The sequence below is a fragment of the Cervus elaphus genome, chromosome 32 (genome assembly GCF_910594005.1).
Source record: "Cervus elaphus chromosome 32, mCerEla1.1, whole genome shotgun sequence".
In the NCBI taxonomy this organism is placed as follows: Eukaryota; Metazoa; Chordata; class Mammalia; order Artiodactyla; family Cervidae; genus Cervus; species Cervus elaphus.
In genome coordinates, this window is record NC_057846.1 from 24,060,917 (window position 1) to 24,080,970 (window position 20,054).

Consider the following 20,054-nt stretch of genomic DNA (forward strand, 5'->3'; position numbering starts at 1 on the left):
CCCCTGAAGTTGTCCTCATTTCTTTTTATTCATTTTTCCACTCTGCTTCATTTATTTCCACCATTCTATCTTCTGCCACCCTTATCCTATCTTCTGCCTCCGTTATTCTACTGTTGGTTCCCTCCAGAGTGTTTTCTATCTCATTTATTGCATTATTCATTATTAATTGACTCTTTTTTATTTCTTCTAGGTCCTTGTTAAACATTTCTTGCATCTTCTCAATCCTTGTCTCCAGGATATTTATCTGTAGCTCCATTTTGTTTTCAAGATTTTGGATCATTTTTATTATCATTATTCTAAATTCTTTTTCAGGAAGATTCCCTATCTCCTCCTCTTTTGTTTGGTTTGGTGGGCCTTTTTCATGTTCCTTTACCTGCTGAGTATTTCTCTGCCTTTTCTTCTTGTTTAGATTGCTGTGTTTGGAGTGCCCTTTCTGTATTCTGGTAGTTTGTGGTTCCTCTTTATTGTGGAAGTTCCTCCCAGTGGGTAGGATTGGACGATTGACTTGTCAAGGTTTCCTGGTTAGGGAAGCTTGTGTCAGTGTTCTGGTGGGTGGAGCTGGATTTCTTCTCTCTGTAGTGCAATGGAATGTCCAGTAGTGAGATTTGAAATGTCTATGGGTTTTGTGTGACTTTGGGCAGCCTATATATTGATGCTCAGGGCTATGTTCCTGCATTGCTGAAGAATTTGTGTGTTATGTCTTGTTCTGGAACTTATTGGCTCTTGGGTGGTGGTTGGTTTCAGTGTAGGTATGGAGGCTTTTGGATGATCTCTTATTAATTAATGTTCCCTGGATTCAGGAGTTCTCCAGTGTTCTCAGGTTTTGGGCTTAAACCTTTGCCTCTGGTTTTCAGTCTTATTCTTCCAGTAGCCTCAAGACGTCTCCATCCATACAGCACTGATAATAAAACTTCTAGGTTAATGATGAAAAGATTCTCCACTATGAGGGACACCCAAAGAGGTTCACAGAGTTACATGAAGAAGAGGAGAGGGAGGAAAGAGATAGAGATGAGCAGGAGGAGAAAAAATGGGGAATCAAGATGAGAGAGACAGATCTAGGCAGTACTCTGTTCCCTAAGTGTTCTCTGAAGCCCAGAACACCCACAGAGATTCACAGAATTGGGTTGAGAAAAGAAGGCGGAGGGAGGAAATAGAGGTGACCTGGGGGAGAAAAAGGAGAGTCAAAAGGGGGAGAGAGTAATCAAGCCAGTAATCACACTCCTGAGTAAAAATGGGTACTGAAGATTGGATTCTTAAATGTACAAAATTGATATCAAATACTAAAAAACAAAGATTAAAAATATAGAGTAGAGGTTAGACTCTTAAAAATACAATATTAAAAAACAAAAACACAAAAAGTATGAGCAATATATATGAAGTTTGCTTTAAAAAATAGGGTCCTTTTTTTTTCCTTGCAAGGTAATAGTGGGTTATAAAAATGAAAGTTAAAGGAGTAATAGAGGACTTAAAAAAGAAGAAGAAAAAAAATTTTTTAATTAAAAAAAAATAATAGTAAAAATATATCTAGGAATTTCTCTGGAGCTGTTGCAGGCAGTGTGGGTTCAGTTCAGTTTCAGATAGTTCCTTGTTCCAGCTTATACTTCTCAATATCTACAGGCCTCTTCCAGTGTAGTTGGTGTTAACTACAGGGATTTTAGTCTGTTGCACCTATCACTTCTAAAGCGGTTCCGTTTGATTATTTGGCTTCTGTTTGCAGGTCTCTTCAGTGTCTAATTTCTGCCCTGACACAAGTGGGCAGAGGTGGTCTCTTGTTTAGGTTCGCTTGTTCAGTCGTGCTGTGGGGAGGGAGGGGCGCTGCAGACAAATGTCACTGGCCTGTGTGGGGAGCACTCGCAGTGTTCCGGCCACACTGGGTTTGCCCCCCCCCGCTCACGGTGTGTGTGCTTTCCCTGTCTACACTGCTCAGGCTCCCAGCTGCTCTACAGGAGTGGGCCCTGAGTTGCATGCACTTCCCAGGTCTAAGCCGCTCAGGTTCAGATTCTCGGGTACTCCGCAAAGGCGCAGACTCGGTTGGGCCTGCGTTTTGTGCCTTCCCCGTCAGAGCAGCTCAGGCAACCAGGAGCTTGATGAGCGCACTCTCTTCACGTGCAGCGCGACTTCTCCCCTCCCGGTCCCAGCCTCAGTTTCCGGGTGTGCCTGGTCCGGTGCGCCTTGTGTCTGTTCTGGGGAGCTGATCTCTGGCTGCGACCCTCCCGGCAGATGTCAACCATCCAGAATCTCAGGAAGTCTTTGGTTAGAAACTGGAAGCCTGTTTGCAGTTTGGTAAGGGATGCCCTCTGGGGCCGAGTTTGCCCCTTTCCGTCTCTGGCTGGCACCCGCCTACCCCCTGCCTCTGGCAGGGGATGGACCGGTCTGTATTTTTCCTCCCAGTTAGGTTGCCCTCCAAGATTTGAAAACTTCCCCCAGACCCACTGGTGAGAGGGTTGCCTGGTGTTTGGAAACTTTCTCTATTAAGACTCCCTTCCCAGGATGGATATCCATCCCTAACTCTTTTGTCTCTCTTTTTATCTTTTATATTTTGTCCTACCTCCTTTCAAAGACAATGGGCTACTTTTCTGGGTGCCTGATGTCCTCTGCCAGTGATCAGAAGTTGTTTTGTGGAGTTTGCTCAGCGTTCAAATGTTCTTTAAATGAATTTGTGGGGGAGAAAGTGGTCTCCCTATCCTATTCCTCCACCATCTTAGCTCCTCCCCCCGCTAGTATCTTTAAATCTGAGGCAATTATTAAGTGCTTTTTTATATCAAAGTTATTTTCAGAACTCTTTGTTTTCTTCATTTTGTGGGCTAACAAAAAAACTGAGCATCCCTTGGCCTTAGACACCAAGAATAATGAACACATTTAATATGCTTAGATATATTTATAAAATGATTCACTGGATAGCTGGGGATTTGAAATGCTTTCTTGTTGTGCCTGATGTTGACGTGGATGAAATGTCTTTGGACCCAAAGACCTCAAAATCTGGTTAATTGCTGGCAAGATGTTATTTTTATTTTTAAAACATAAATTGAAGGCTTATGCTATTAGTAGACATTACATAAGACTTTGCCCTAACATGTATCAGCTTTTCCTTATGTTTTGCCTGAGTGGAAGTTTACATATTCAAAAGTAGCACAAAATGGTAAAACATCCCAAAGCACAAACAAAACAGATAAAAATTAGTATTCTGTGCTAGTCAGGATGCAAAATTTACACAACCACCAATATTTCTCAATATAAAAATCCTTTTAAAATTTCATGGCCAATAACATTCTCTTCATGCCTCTTAAGATGCCGTCTCTTCAACTTTTTTTCTGTTGTTTAGATTCAAGACTAATGCATGACTATATGTTTGATAAGCCACATGAATATTTCCTACATTATAAATGAAAGCTTATTATAAATAAGTAAAATGCTTATTATGAATATTCTTTACATCATGACAAATAAAACTTGTCTTTATATTTTGGAAGAGAAGTAAATTCTTTGAATTAAGACATTCATCTTTGTAGCAATGGTGTTTTCAGTAACAATCAGGATTTCTTGTCAGGGAACGTTTAACAGGATTCCTGTGTGCTGTTTTCTATTTCTCATAAATCCTCTGTTCCGTATCAGTTCCTGGTAACAGGAACGAGTGGAACGGCACGCTGCTCCCAGGACTGAGGTCATAGGATGAAACACACACATGGATCTCCTTCAGTAAACATTCTCCTTAGGACAAAACTGCTTAGTCAAGATCCTCTTGAGCTATGGATTGTCTCCTGACCTTATGACCATTGTTAATCCTTTGTTCCCTTGATAATGATTGCTGTAGGTTTGGCTCCACCAGAGACTTGGGTCTCTCTCTCTCTCTCTCTCTCTCTCTCTCTCTCTCTCACTCACTCACTCCGGCTAATTTTCTGAAGCGTGGAAACCTGCCGAGCTCACTCTCCTGCCCGGGCTTTCAAGACCTCCTCGAGAGGGTGCCCTGTGCCTCCGTGAGTGGTACAAGTCCTGTCCTAGGGCTTTATTGGTTCTCTGCGTAACCCAAGGAATATTAGCTTCTTTCTCTCTTTCACTTTCTTATCGTCAACTTCGGACCTCCAGGTTCCGGTCCATTAAAGGACCACAACAATTTCTTACTACTCCTACAGTCAGTTTTCTAGAGAAAAATTGAGATGTGCTATTTTGCTGTCCAGTTATTTCTAAGATTCATGTACATTTAGAAGAACCATTTTTGGTGCCAAGACTATAACTTACATACACATTTTTTTTCTCCTCAGAATTTAATCAAATTAGACCTCTCTCATAATGGCTTATCATCTACTAAATTAGGAACTCAGCTCCAACTGGAAAACCTTCAAGAGCTTCTATTATCAAAAAATAAAATTTCTTCACTAACACCAGAAGAACTTGATTTCCTTGGCAATTCTTCTTTAAAAAGATTAGAGTTGTCATCAAATCAAATCAAAGAGGTAAGGTAAAAATTCCTGTGTTGTACTTTTCAGTGTGGGCAGACCCTAATTGTCTCATACGGATGAGAATCTAAAGCTAGAAATGAGAAAGGGATGATAACCTTTGTCATGGTTTCCAGAAATCCTTCATACATACTGCTCCGGGCCATTGACGTCAGCCTCACAAGAAAGTGAGTTTGGTAGCTGTTAGAATCCAGAATCTGGGGCTGTGCTGTCAAAAAGAAGTGGAAGGTCCACTACAGACCAGAACTTTGGCCTTGAGGAACCTACATACTTCTCTGGGTCTAGTTTCCTTGCCTATAAAGTGGAAATAATGCTACCTATTGTACAGAAGCCCTGGAAAAGTTAATAATAGTATGATGGTTAAGAGCACAGACTTTCGAATTGAGTTAGCTGATTTCCTGTCTGGGCTTTATCTGTTAGTAATTATGCAATCGGGCAAATGATTCAAGTTCTGTCTGCTCCAGTTCCCTAGATCTAAAATGGATATAGTAATTACACTTCCCCATAGGGTTGTGTGGCAAAGAATTTAGCACAGTCTCTGGCATATAGGAAGTTCTCGATAAATGATAACTAGCATTATATTTTTACAAACATCTTCCTATAACGGAGTAAAGCTAATCTGCTCTTTTTTCGGTCTATGACCATCAATTTGCTAACTATTTTTGCATACAGGTATGTCTGTATTTTATTCCTTTACAAGCCAAGAAGAAGAGTATCGGGAATTCTAAGCAAAATCAAATTTTTATAAAGCTATGTTGATTTTCAGATAAAAAAAGAGACTGTGAATGAAATTATCATGAGATAATAATTAAATATCTTATGCAAGCTATTCATGTTCATTTTGAACAGAATTTTTGGTTTAGAACATCGATTGTAGAAATATATAAATAAATAAATGTAAAATATGTTAAGTAATGAGAAGAAAAAAATCATCCAAAACCCCATAATCCAAGGCAACCAGTGTTAGAATTTGGATATGTTTGTATCCAGCTTTTATCCACCTAATAAAAGAAATAACAACAGCAGATGACATTCATAACAGTACTTAAGTGTCAGGCATTGTGACAAGTTATTTTTTTTTAATTTTATTTTGTGTTGGGATATAGCTGATTAACAATGTTGCGATAGTTTCAGGTGATCAGCAAAGGAATACAGCCTAATTTTATACCGTTCTGTAGCTAACTTACGCTTATCATGGTTTTACACAGGAGTACATTGAGGGACTTCCCCCGGTGATCCAGTGGCTAAGACGCAACACTCTCAATGCGAGGGGCCCAGATTCAATCTTTGGTCAAGGAACTAGATTCCACATGATGCAACAGTAAATTGAGATGAGGAAAAGTTAAGGAACTTACCCAGAATCTCAGGTGATGGGCTGGTGACAGAGCTGGGTTTCTAGAAGTGTTAGATCAGGGCATGTACTTTTCCCAGCTGTGTTGCTGATGACAGTGCATTCTGCCTTTTAAAATTAATATCCTGTCATTATCCTCCATGTCATTAAGAGTTATTCAAAAACTTAATTTTAGTGACAGCAAAATAACCCTATCATATAGATTTACCTTAATTAATCTGACCCTTAATTAATTAAAAGACCCTGATGCTGGGAAAGATTGAGAGCAGGAGGAGAGGGGGACGACAGAGGATGAGATGGTTGGATGGCATCACCGACTCAATGGACATGGGTTTGGGTAGACTCTGGCAGTTGGTGATGGACAGGGAGGCCTGGTGTGCTGCGGTTCATGGGGTCGCAAAGAGTCGGACATGACTGAGCAACTGAACTGAATCTAATCATTTTCCTGCTTTGTATTTTGACTCACTTATGATAAAGCACACTTTCTTCCACCTTTCTGTTATTTCTTCCATTAGCTCTAAGGTCACACAAGTGACACGTTAGAAACCAGAGCCTCTTTGCTCTCCCAGAAGACTTGGTCTATCCTCTCTGGATTCCTTCTCTCCTGCCTTCTGCCCTCTTGTTCCAGCGCTGAGTCCCAGGGCAGCCAAGGCTTCCAGTGAGGGTCTGGGGGGCAGAGCATAAGGCAGATGGAAACAAGGTAATGAAATAATCAGCAGAAACCTTGGTGGAAAGACAGAGTGTTGCTGGAGCTCAGAGTCACAGAAGGGAAAGCGTATGTCAGTGAACACTTCAGTCAGTGGGTGGTAATAAAATCCATTCCTTCATTCCAGGGTGTTCACTGAGAGCAGTGATCACCAAGACAGAAACAGTACCTGCCCCAGAGCTTACTTTGCAAAGAGTTTACTAATTACAGTTATACTTAGTGTGGTGAAGTAAAAGTACTAAGTGTGTGTGTTAGCCACTCAGTCATGTCCAACTCTTTGTAACCCCATGGACTGTGGCCCGCCAGGCTCCTCTGTCCATGGGATTCTCCAGGTAAGAATACTGGAGTGGGTAGCCCTTCCCTTCTCCAGGGGATCTTCCCCACCCAGGGATCAAACCCAGGTCTCCCACATTGCAGGCAGATTCTTTACTATCTGAGCCACCAGGGAAGCTGCTTAACCTAGTCTGAGAGATCAGGGAAGACCCTCTGAAGAAGTGGCATGGAGGCCAAGATGTGGGTGCTGAGTAGTAGCCAGTGACCAGTGGGAGTACAGGCTGGAGCAGGAAGTGGGTGACCAAGGCACAGAGGAAGGAGCTGGGAAAGAGAGGGATGGAGAGAAAACCCAGAGGAGGTGGTGAAAGAGGAAAGGAAATTGAGTAAAGAACTGTACCTGTTTTCCAAGTGTCATACAGACTCTACTGTGTTTTGATTATTAACCTCTTCTTCCATCCCACTCTTAGTTCTCTCCTGGGTGTTTTCATGCCATTGGAAAATTATCTGGCCTCTCTCTGAACAATGCCAAGCTGAGCCCCAGTCTCATAGAGAAGCTCTGCTTGGAATTGTCAAATACAAGCATTGAGAATCTGTCCCTGAGCAGCAACCAGCTGGACACAATCAGCCACATGACCTTCGATGGACTGAAGCAGACAAATCTCACCACACTGGATCTTTCCCGTAACTCCTTACGTGTGATGGGTAATGACTCCTTTGCCTGGCTTCCACATCTCAAATACCTCTTTCTGGAGTATAATAACATAGAGCATTTGTCTTCTCGCTCTTTTTATGGGCTTTCCAGCTTGAGACACCTGAACTTGAGACGGTCTTTTACTAGACAAAGCATTTCACTGACTTCGCTCCCCAAGATTGACGATTTTTCCTTTCAGTGGCTAAAATGTTTGGAGTACCTCAACATGGAAGATAACAACTTTTCAGGCATAAAAAGAAATACTTTCACAGGATTGGTGAGGCTGAAATTTTTAAGTCTATCTGACTCCTTCTCAAGTTTGCGGACTTTAACAAATGAGACATTTCTATCACTCGCTGGTTCGCCTCTGCTCCTACTCAACCTAACCAAAAATAAAATCTCAAAAATACAGAGTGGTGCTTTTTCTTGGTTGGGGCACCTGGAGATGCTTGACCTCGGCCTGAATGAAATTGGGCAAGAACTCACAGGCCAGGAATGGAAAGGCCTAGACAATATTGTCGAACTCTACCTTTCCTACAACAAATACCTAGAGCTGACCACCAACTCTTTCACCTCAGTTCCAAGCCTTCAAAGACTGATGCTCCGAAGGGTGACCCTGAAAAATGTGGATAGCTCCCCTTCGCCTTTTCACCCTCTTCTGAACCTGGTCATTCTGGATCTAAGCAACAACAACATTGCCAACATAAATGATGAATTGTTGAAGGGTCTTGAGAAACTAGAAATTCTGGATTTGCAGCATAACAACTTAGCTCGGCTCTGGAAGCATGCCAACCCTGGTGGTCCTGTTCAGTTTCTAAAAGGTCTTTCTCGCCTCCACATCCTTAACTTAGAATCTAATGGCTTTGATGAGATCCCAGTGGAAGCCTTCAAGGACTTACGTGAATTGAAGAGTATTGATTTAGGAATGAATAATTTAAATATCCTTCCACAATCTGTATTTGATAATCAAGTGTCACTAAAGTCATTAAGCCTTCAGAAGAACCTCATAACATCTGTTGAAAAGACTGTTTTTGGGCTAGCATTCAGGAACCTGAATGATTTAGATATGCGTTTTAATCCATTTGATTGTACCTGTGAAAGCATTGCCTGGTTTGTTAATTGGATTAATAGTACCCACACCAACATCTCTGAACTAAGGACCCATTACCTCTGCAACACTCCGCCTCAATACCATGGTTTCCCAGTAGTGCTTTTCGATGTATCAGCCTGCAAAGACAGTGCCCCATTTGAACTCCTTTTCATGATTAGCACCAATATCCTTTTGATTTTTATCTTTATTGTACTGCTTATCCATTTTGAAGGCTGGAGGATATCTTTTTATTGGAATGTTTCAGTGCATCGAGTTCTCGGTTTCAAAGAAATAGACAGAGCAGAGCAGTTTGAATATGCAGCATATGTAATTCATGCCTATAAAGATAGGGATTGGGTCTGGAAGCACTTCTCCCCAATGGAGGAAGAAGATCATACTCTCAGATTTTGTTTGGAAGAAAGGGACTTTGAGGCAGGTGTCTTTGAACTTGAAGCAATTGTGAACAGCATCAGAAGGAGCAGAAAAATTATTTTTATTATAACACAGAATCTGTTGAAAGATGCATTATGCAAAAGGTAGGTGAACACCATGACATTTAAAATGTATTCTTATCTTTAAATTGAGCTTTTGGTTTTTTAAAATTTTTTAAATTTTATTTTATTGATTTGGCTGTGTCCTCTTAGTTATGGCACTTGGGATTGTCCATGCATCATGGGGTGCATCGGCTCTCTAGTTGTGGTCCGTGGGCTCAGCAGTTGGCAGCATGCAGGCCTAGTTTATCCACAGCATGTGGGATCCTAGCTCCCCCGTGCGTGCTTGCTCAGTCACTTCAGGCATGCCCGACTCTTTAGTTCCCCCACCAGGGATCAAACCCATGTCCACTGCATTGGCAGGTGGAGTCTTTATCACTGAGCCAACAGGGAAGCCTCAGGACCACCAGAAAGTGAAAGTGAAAGTCACTCAGTCATGTCTGACCATTTGTGACCCCATGGACTATACAGTCCATGGAATTCTCCAGGCCAGAATTCTGGAGTGGGTAGCCGTTCCCTTCTCCAGAGGATCTTCCCAACCCAGGGATCAAACCCAGGTGTCCCGCGTTGCAGGCGGATTCTTTACCAGCTGAGTCCTTAAGGAAGCCCCTGAACCACCAGGAAAGCCCCTGAATCGAGCTTTTAAATATTATTAACATTATTACTCACAACTCAAAGTATTTTAAAAATAAAATTAAGAAGAAACATAACCTGGGTTTTAGTGACAAGACTAAAGTTAATTACAAGGAGAATGTTAGATTTTAGAGCTTTGGCCTGTTAAAAACTGTGTATTGATATATGACTTAATGTTTTTAACTTAGATTCAAGGTTCACCATGCAGTTCAGCAAGCTATTGAACAAAACCTGGATTCCATTATATTGATCTTTCTTGAGGAGATTCCGGATTATAAACTGAATCATGCACTCTGTCTGCGAAGAGGGATGTTTAAATCTCATTGCATTTTGAACTGGCCGGTTCAGAAAGAACGGGTAAATGCTTTTCATCATAAATTGAAAGTAGCACTTGGGTCCAGAAATTCAGTACATTAAATTTATTTCAAGACTAAATTAAAGGAGTAAGTTTCCTAATTTTAAAAAGTTCCATGGTAAATTTACATTTTCCTTGACAATAGCATAAATCTGTTTGTTCATATTCATAAGTAAGAATATCACCACTATGTCTCTTCTATGGAAATATGTCTCCCTATTTCAGGCCTTTTATTACCAGTTGACATAATCTGACCCAAAATAAACATATAAGAATATCTTTTACTAACAAACACACAGTTAGGTTACTGAGGCCTATGAAAACAGTTTTGAAATAGTCCTCAATTTAAAGAAAAGTTAGAGGTATATGAGGGTTTGTGATAATTATATTTGTTATTTCTTTTTCTGGATCCACTCAGAATAAAATATGACTTTTAATGGGTACAATGCTATTTCAGTTGTAAAAGGGTAAAATGTACACCCATATTTTTAAAAGTTTAATTACAGCAATTTTTTAACTGCAAACTTTGTGTTTTAGTGGTGCCTGTTGCAGTGTTGATTTTATTAAATGTTAAATGCCATTTTAGTAAACATGTGTGTGTGCTCAGTTGCTGAGTTGGTGTCTGACACTTTTCAACCCTGTGTCTGGGCACTTCATCAGTCCATGGGATTTCCCGGGCAAGAATATTGGAGTGAGTTGCCATTTCCTTCTCCAGGGGATCTTCCCGACCCAGGGAACAAACCCATGTCTCTTGTACCTCCTGACTTGGCAGGCAGATTCTTTACTACTGTGCCACCTGGGAATCCCATACACGCAGGACAAAAAACATTTATTCTTCATTTTGATTACTTAATAAAATAAATATTTTAATAAATACTTATGTTTCCTGATATTTGGAATTCTGAGGCATAAGAAGAAACAATTCTTTTACTTACAAGTGTTTCAGGAAGGCTTACTTCCTGAAGGTTAATTAGTAGATTGGTTTTGTGGAAACAAAATATTGTCTTACCCTGGTCACAGACTCAGGAGATGGCACATGCCAATTCACTTGGTTCCACTGGGATTTTCTGCCTGCCAATCTTGAAAATTATAGTGATTAACAAAATCTTAACTATTCCTACCTGACTCATTTGAAAAGACCCTGATGCTGGGAAAGATTGAAGGCAGGAGGAGAAGGGGACGACAGAGGATGACATGGTTGGATGGCATCACTGACTCAATGGACAAGAGTTTGAGTAAACTCCAGGAGATGGTGATGGACAGGGAGGCCTGGCATGCTGCAGTCCAGGGGGTCACAAAGAGTCGGACACAACAGAGCTATTGAACTGAACTGAACTATTCCTATATCATTAGTGATGATGATTGTGGTATAATATATTCACATAGACTATATTATTATAACCATTTAAAAAGTATCCTGTGTATAAGTTACTCCTTATGATTATTTTGTTTTACTTTCATTGTATAGTTTAAAAAGGGTCTAATTATTGGAAATAGACGTGAATAGCTTTTTAATATTCAAATATAAGGGAGAGTTGAAATGATCATGCTGAGATACTTTCTGTATTTGAAGCACTCATTTGTCTGCTGAATTTAGGAAGCCTGTGAGATGTCACATTTTGGAGATTTGGTTTAAATATTCTGTGTTTTATATTAACTGTATACATTATATATATACACACACAGAACTATTAAATAGTTCTGTATTCTCAGGGCAAGTTCATGTAATCCTAAAGAAAGTACACTCGCTGTCCTGCTGGTTCTGAAGAACTCTACAACAACATGAGTATATGGAGAATTTATTTTTGCTCACGTTATATGTCACCCTTACACTTGAGATGTTTGTTTTATTGTTTTTTGTTAAGATTTGTTTTCTAACTGTGAAAAGTGAGAGTGAAAGTCACTGAGTCATGTCTGACTCTTTGCGACCCCATGGACTATATAATCCATGGAATTCTCCAGGCCAGAATACTGGAGTGGGTAGGCTTTCCCTTCTCCAGGGGATCTTCCCAACCCAGGAATCAAACCCAGGTCTCCCGCATTGCAGGTGGATTCTTTACCAGCTGAGCCGCAAGGGAAGCCCATCTGTGAAAGAATCCTGTTTTATTTTGGCATCATAAAATATATATCACAACTGCTTTCTTCTTGATGCACTTGGTATGTTATCTATCAATACTCCCAACCTCAGTGAAACATTTCGAGGTCTATTTATTATTATTATGAATTTATCAATATATTATCAGTTTGTGAAAAGCAAAGCAGGAAGTTATTTTGCTTTTTCTCTCTTGCTTATTTGTTTATGAAGTGATCGATCACAGGGGCACAGTTTAAATTGAGCTCAAATGTCATTTTTTAGATGTTGCTTAATATTTGTGAGGTTAGGCTGTACAAGGGATGACCAGTTTAACTGAATATAAATATAACTAATAAAAGGTATAAGCCTTGACTTGTGTTTGGCTCACACAGGAAGCAGCAGCTGGTTCTTCTGCAGGCTGACCTTTCTAATTGTTCTCAGGAGGAGTCCATCCCCCTTGGGTTCAAGACAAAGGGAGTACAGAAAAGGATGTTTGTCTGACCTAATTTCCACAGTTGAGCTGACTTGTCTGAATGCGCTCAGAATGTCATCGTGTAAACCGTTCACCCCAACTCCTTCCCGTTTTCACTTTCAGAACAGAATCCAGCTGAATCAACAACATGGAGTTTGAAATAAATCTAGGTATTGAGATTTAAAAGTGACACCTTTTAGGCTGCAGTAAGTAGGTGCAACCCATTTGTGAGAAGGAGAGGCTTTCAATGCCATTTACTTAACAGTGTTTGCTTTTTTGAATGTCTACCTTGGATTATTTGTAAAAGGGTCTCCGTAAGTGATGGCCACCCTGAGAAAATGTAAAGATGTTCCAAATCAAGAGCTCAAAATATGTGTCTTGCCAACCCTAGAGACAGTGGGCATCAGAGATCTTTTGGGGGTGGTGAAAATGTCCTGAAATTGAATTGTGGTTAGTGATTGCACAACACTGTAAATTTACTAAAAATCACTGAATCATACACTTAAAACAGGTGAATTTTTGGTATGAAAATTAAACATTAACATAGCTATTTAAAAATCATATTCATTGAAGAGCTAGCTACATGTGCCTGTACTTAGTCACTAAGTCATGTCTGACTCTTTGGGACCCCATGGAGTGTAGGCTTCTCTGTCCATGGGATTCTCCAGGCAAGAATGCTGGAGTGGATTGACCTTTCCTTCTCCAGTATGTGCCTAACCCTGTGGGATACAGTTGGGTCTGAGATGCACTGTAGGAAGCCGGGCAGTAGGAGCTGGAAGTAGGAAGGGATGCTCAGAGATGGACCTGGCCAAGGAAGGATTTTGGTGAGTGACAAGGAAGATGGCAGAATGAACTGTAAGATGGAAGGGAAGGAGGGAGACGTGGCTTGTTGCTGGAAGATAGTCAGGGTACGCAGAGGATGGAACCATGTTGCAGAGGGCATAGCAGAAGAGCTTAGATTTAAGGGGCTAGGTATTTTGTGTTTGTTTTGGTTTTGCTTGTTTCTCATATTTATTTATTTATGTAGCTATGCCTGGTCTAAGTTGCAGCACACAGGGTCTTTGGTTGTGGCATCCGGGCATCTGGTTCCCTGAGCAGGGAGGGAACCTGGGTCCCCTGCATGGGGTACTCAGTGTCTTAGCCACTGAACCACCAGGGAAGTGCTTAAGGTATTTTGAAGTTGTAACTTGGTGGATTTCTATTGGCAAAATGAGAAATTATCATAAAATTCCCTCTTGGGGTCTGTGACTTCGATTTACATGACACCTGGTTGAACAGAGGAGCATAACTTGTAACTTCAGAGTCCACACAAGCCAGACCTGCTCTCACATAACACAAGGGGATTTGAAGCATTTTTTTCCGATAAATATATAAATCTGTATTAAAATAGCAAAGAATGATAATCAATTGATCACTAGTTACTAAGTATACTAGGTGATATGTCAGCCGTTCTTAGCTCTTGCAACCAAGCTTCAATCCATATTACTGTTCAGGGGAAAAACTGGTTCTGTGACTTTCCCCCCACCAGCTTAACAAACAGTCACGAGGGAGGGGTCACAGCACTTTTCAGTGATGGAAAACGTTTCCAGTTCTGGGTGAGAATTCCTGGGAAACCCGTTCTGAATTCTTAGCTCACTTTTATCTTAAGTCAGTTCCCCAGAAAACAGACTCCTGGAGGGAGGTTAACTGAAGCAGGTGTCGAGTTAAAAAATATTCACAACCTAAAAGTTGAGTTGTGTTTTATTCAGCGGGAATTTTTAGAACTTCGAGCCTGGGAGGCAGCACCTCAAGTAACCCCAAGAGAACTGCTCCAAGGAGGCGAAGGGAGGAGCCAGGTTTCAGAGACGTTTTACAACAAAGACTGGGTAGTCTGAACGTCGAAAGATACTTGTTAATTAAAGAAAATCAGATATCTCAAGCTAAGAAATTTAGGACTTTTCCATACATGGGCTTCCCAGGTAGCTCAGCAGTAAAGAATCTGCCTGCCAACCAGGAGACCAGGGTTCGCTCCCTGGGTTGGGAAGATCCCCTGGGGAAGGAAGTGGCAACCCACAATAGTTATCTTGCCTGGGAAATTTCGTGGACAGAGGAGTTAGGAGGTCTACAGTCCATGTGGTTGCAGAGTCAGACATGACTGAACGATTAAACAGCATGCATGGGAAGATGCAAATGTCTGGGATCACTGAAATCATTCCTTTGATATGCACCTCAGCTATCTAGGGCCAGTATCTCCTCTAAAGAGACCTGACCCTTGACTTGAACCTGACCTAACCCTTGAAACTTACAAGCTTCCTAACCATGCCTCCTCCATAGGATGAGTTATAGAACTTTATCTTATATCAAGTACTCTTGGATAGGAAGGGCTCAGGCTCCTAAACACCGGGAATGCCTGGGAGGAGTCACAGGAGGGAACGACCTTAGGACCCACTGTTACTGATGCAAGCATCTGTACAAACCCAACGCCCTGGTAGAAGAAAGGGCTTTGTCTTGGCTGTGGCCTCAGAGGAGGGCTCTCAGATCAGAGACTTTTCTCCACTCTACTTGTTTGCTGAAGATAACCCTTCGGTGCAAGGGGATTTAAAGAGCTGTTCTGCTGGGGTTGTTTTGGTGTGAAGCAGCCTTGACTGGGATAAACACTGGGTCAAATGAGATCGTCCTTCCTCAGAGAGACCCAGTTACCTAAGCAGTGGTGAGAAACAGAGGATCCCTCTAGACTTCCTGAAAACAGTGATTCTGCAGCCTCTCCTGATGTAACTTATCTCTGGCGGCTCACGACATTCCCTGGCCTGAAAGGACATGTGCTCCCAAGATCAATCCTCGCCCAGAAGGGAGAGGAACACCCCTGCCCACCACCAGATCCACACTTACGAGGGGCACCAGGCGAGTTCTGGACAGGATAGCAGAGTCTACAGAGGGAAGGTGGTATTTCAGGAATAGTCCAGGGCTGAGGTTAGGAAACAGAAGTTCTGGTTAATCTTTCGAGTAGGTTCTTTTTATCATTTATTCTTATTTATTTATGTATTTGGGGCTGGGTCAACATTGCTTTCTCTAGTTGTGGCGAGCGGGGGCTACTCTCTAGCTCCAGTGTACAGGCTTCTCATTGCGGTGGCTTCCCTTGTTGCAGAGCACAGGCTCTAGATGCACAGTCTTCAGTAGTTGTGGTCCACAGGTTTTGTTGCCCATGGCATGTGGGATCTTCCCAGACCAGGGAATGAACCTGTGTCCCCTGCATTGGCTGGCAGATTCTCAATCACTGGCCCAACTAGGAAGTCCCTTAGCCCATTTTAGAAATCGGGTTATTGGGCTTTTTTTTTTTTTTTTGCTATTGAATTGTAGTTCCTTATATATTTTAGAAATTAATTTCCCAAAGTTTCTAAAACCAGTTTTAATGTGTGGTGGCATGGGTGAGTTCTCACACAACCAAGCAGCCCTCTGACACAAGCTGGGTGTCCTGTCACTCAACTCAATTCTGACACTATCTACCTGGAGAGAGCGTCAGACCCCAAAGGTTGAGGGCTCAGTCCTACAAGACTGCCCCCCCAACTTCACACAAAATCACACCAAAGTCATCACCTGATTGGATCACAGTTCCCGGTACCAACTCCTTGGGTTCCATTAATTTGCTAGAGTGGCTTGCAGAACTCAGAGAAACATTTTACTTACTAGATGACCAGTTTATTATAAAAGGATATAACTCAGGAACAGGCAGATGGAAAAGATGCCTAGGGCAAGGTATGGGGAAAGAGTGTGGAGTTTCAGTGCTCTCCTGGAGTTCAGCCACTCTCCCTGAATCTACAGGTGTTTGCCAACCCAGAAGCCCTCTAACCCTCATACTTTGGGGGTTTTATGGAGGTTTCATTACATGCACAATATTGATTAAATCGTTGATCACTGCTGACTGAATTCAGTGTCCCCTCCTCCCCAGAAGATGGGGGTGGGACTGAAATTTCCAAACTTCTAATCAGATGCTCAGCTCTGCTGGCACCCAGCCCCCATCCTTAGGTTCTTCCCATGTCACCTCACTAAGTTAAAGCCAGTTGTGGTGGAAAGGGACTTTTCACCAGTTGTGGTGAAAAGTGAAGACACCAGCTTTACTTTTATGGCTCTGAAGTGTTTCAGGAACTGAGATCAAGAAACCAAATATTACAACAAAAGTTGCTCGCATTTGCTCTTCTCACTGAAAGAATTTTGAGGGTTTTAGCTCTGTGCCAGAAATGAACAAAGGTCAAACACATATTCTTACTATAGATCACAGGATCACAACCTGTTATCAGATGTATGGCTTACAAATGTTTTCTCCCATTCTGTAGGTTGCTGTTTACTCTTTCCATTGTATTCGTTGCTGTGCAATGAATATAAGCTGTTGAGTTTGGTGTAGTCCCACTCGTCCATTTTTGCTTTTGTTGCTTGTGCTGTGGGGGTCATATCTGTGAAATCATTGCCAATACCAAGGTCTTGAAGGTTTTCCCCTGTATTCTCGTCTAGTAGGTTTACAGTTTCAGGTCTTATGTTTAAGTTTTTCATCCATTTGAGTTGATTATTGTGTATGGTGTAAGATGAGGCCAACAGGTATATGGATAGATACTCAGCATCAGGGAATTGCAAATCAAAGCCACAATTGATATCATCTCACATCTGTTGAAATGGATTTTATTGAAAAACCAAAAGACAGCACATGTTGGTGAGGCTGTGGAGAAACTGGGACCCTTGCACACTGGTGCAGTTGCTATGGGAAATAATATGGAGATTCCTCAAAAAACTGCAAGTATCAAACGATCCTGCTTCTGGGTATTTAGCCTGTAAAACATTAATAAACAGAGACCAGAAGAGGGCGCTCTCATACCCTTGAGGATAGCTGAGCCAAACAGGAAGAAGAAAGACTTCTTTCCTGGCAAGGACTCAGCCAATGAAAAGTCAGGGACTATGTTTATTACAGCTTTCCTTACTTTGCTGGGTTTTTTCCTCCCTAGAAAGATGGTCCCCTTTTCTTGCTGTGTGGGAACTTGCCCGTGGCTCACCCTGGTTATGGACCCCGATTGCAATTCTATGCTGATCTCAAATTAGCTCATTTTTGCTGGAGAAATATCCGGCATTTGTTTCAGGTCAGCAGTCCAAGAGTTAACGTCAGGATCTCAAAGAGATATTAGCAGATTCATTACAACACAATAGTCAAAGGCACAAATGTGCAAACAACCGAATTATATATTATTATAATGTATTATTATCTAAGGTATGTATGTGTGTGTACCCAGTCACTTCAGTCCTGTTTGACTCTTTGCAACCCTATGGACTATAGACTGTAGGGCTCCTCTGAACATGGGATTCTCCAGGCAAGAATACTGGAGTCGGCTGCCATGCCCTCCTCCAGGGGAATCTTCCTGACCCAGTGATCAAACCCTCATCTTTTGTGTCTCCTTTATTGCAGGCCAATTCTTTACCACTGAGCCACCTGGGAAGCCCTACTCTAATGTGTGTGTGTGTGTGTATTATATATATATATAAAATATTATTATACATATATAATTATTTTTATAATATTTATAAGCCTCTTAAAGGCAAATTTATTTCTATGCAGCTTGGACAGTAATTAACACACTATGACATTTTGTCAATGCTATATAAGAAATTACCTTTAAAAAAAAAAAGGAGATGTTGGAATTTCCCTAGTGGTCCAGTAGTTAAGACTCCAAGCTTCCAATGCAGGGCCCTCAGAGTCCATCCCTGGTTGGGGGAACTAAGATCCCACATGCCGTGTGACATTGCCAAATTAAAAAATAAATAAATAAAATATTCAAAACTTTCCTTGAACTCACCTTTCTGTGGCCCCCTTCTTAATCTTCTGCTTTTCATTTTGTGCTCATTGGCCACAGGGCTTTAAGCAACCAGGGAAAGCTTATGGCCAGTTACCATAGCAACAAAGAAATGACCACTGGAGGAGTCCAAAGAGAGAAGGTCCTTACTATATTCCTGGAAAATTGATGAGTCAGTCCCCAACAGTGCTGTCGTTTTTGAAAACTGTTTAAATTTATCATATGAATTATCTCTGTGCTTTTTAAAACTAGTTTTCCTCACAGTGGCCTTTTCTTGCTGTACTTTAAAAGTCAGAACTATAAGCATCGTGTCCTTTATAATCTACTGAACTTTAAACATGTAAAGTGTTATAAGTCAAAGGTAAGAATATTTTATATCCATTGTGCTTTGTATACCACTCCAAAATGTGTGACACTGGCATAAGGGTCATTTTGAGCTGATGGCAATTGAGAAAAAGGACAACCAGGATGAGCGATCTGCATCCCTATCCCCACCACCACCATCTGCATGAAAGCAGAACAGAAATTCTCATGTGAAGGTGAACCCCCACCCCTCACCCCACTGTCTGCATGAAAGCAGAATAGAAACCCCCATGTGAAGGCGAACCACCAGCACCCGCTCCCACCCCAAACCTTCCGAACCAGGAGCAGGAAGAGATAAGATGGTACCATGGAAAGGTCGACATTAACAAACCTCACTAAGCGGCCATATCTTCCATTACTTTTGCCATGTTTTTACTGTCCCACACTTTGCTGTCCCTAGAAACGTGAAGTCCTCTTCCCTTGTCTTCTTGATCTCAAGTCATTCCAGCCTGCAGCGGTTTGAAGCAGGATTTTGATTTTTGAGCAGAGATGGAATGAGGTCTCAGAGTGACAGCACTGACCGGGGGGTCAGTGACAAGGCCCCTGGCCCATCAGCTTTGTGGAAATGAATTCCCACAATGCAATGGAAAGCAGTGAAACAAGCCAAGTGTTTATTAAGGGGAACAAGAGTGCCTGTGAGCAGGCCCACGGGCAGAGGCAGAGAGTCATGCCCTCATGGTCTTTGAATCTCTTACATGGGGCGTTTCTTCTGGGTTTCCTCTGACCAGTCACCTTGCTTTGCCTTGCTGAGTCTGTGTTTGCTTTAGCTCAGGGTCCTCCCATCTGGGCATGCATCTCTTAGCCAAGATGGATTCCAGGGAAGAGGCCTATGGGTAGGTTGGCATCAGCACCCTCTTTTTGACCTCCACCGAGCCTTTCTATACAAGTGTAGTCAGGAAGCTCTCCTTGACCTTGAGAATGAAGAATATATGGTCCCTATCTCTTATCTAAGGAGGGCTCAGCCTCTCCTCTTATTCTCCTATATTGTCTTCATCTTGGAGTGTATGTCCACAGGGGATGAACTCCAGCTGAAAACCTCTGCTACAGGTAACTTTCCTCCTCTGGATCAGTATGTGTTTTGTAATCCCAGTCAGTGGTTCAGTCTGTACCAGTGTCAACTGCCATGTGCTCTACAGTTGTGAATTTTTTGTACATAAGTATTTGTTACAAATATTTTATCAGCTGCTTTCAATTTCTCTTGCTGGTGCATTATCTTGGCCGGTGTCACAGAAAAATAGTACAAATATTATTTCCTTACTGGGAAGCTTCTTAACTTTACTCTTGTTAATCT

The 20,054-nt window shown here is 41.7% G+C and overlaps 1 protein-coding gene across 5 annotated transcripts in view; it reads left to right on the forward strand.

Annotated features, from left to right (window-relative positions):
- Positions 1 to 10,632, forward strand: part of TLR3 (toll like receptor 3) — a 36,627-nt gene extending 25,995 nt beyond the window's left edge. For all 5 annotated transcript variants that reach the window (XM_043893775.1, XM_043893777.1, XM_043893773.1 and 2 more), the window contains 3 exons: positions 4,260 to 4,451; positions 7,252 to 9,101; positions 9,878 to 10,632. In XM_043893775.1, the coding sequence (XP_043749710.1) occupies positions 4,260 to 4,451; positions 7,252 to 9,101; positions 9,878 to 10,106 (2,271 nt within the window). In that variant the 3' untranslated portion in view covers positions 10,107 to 10,632. The remainder of the gene's footprint in view (positions 1 to 4,259; positions 4,452 to 7,251; positions 9,102 to 9,877) is intronic.
- Positions 10,633 to 20,054: the final 9,422 nt, after the last annotated feature.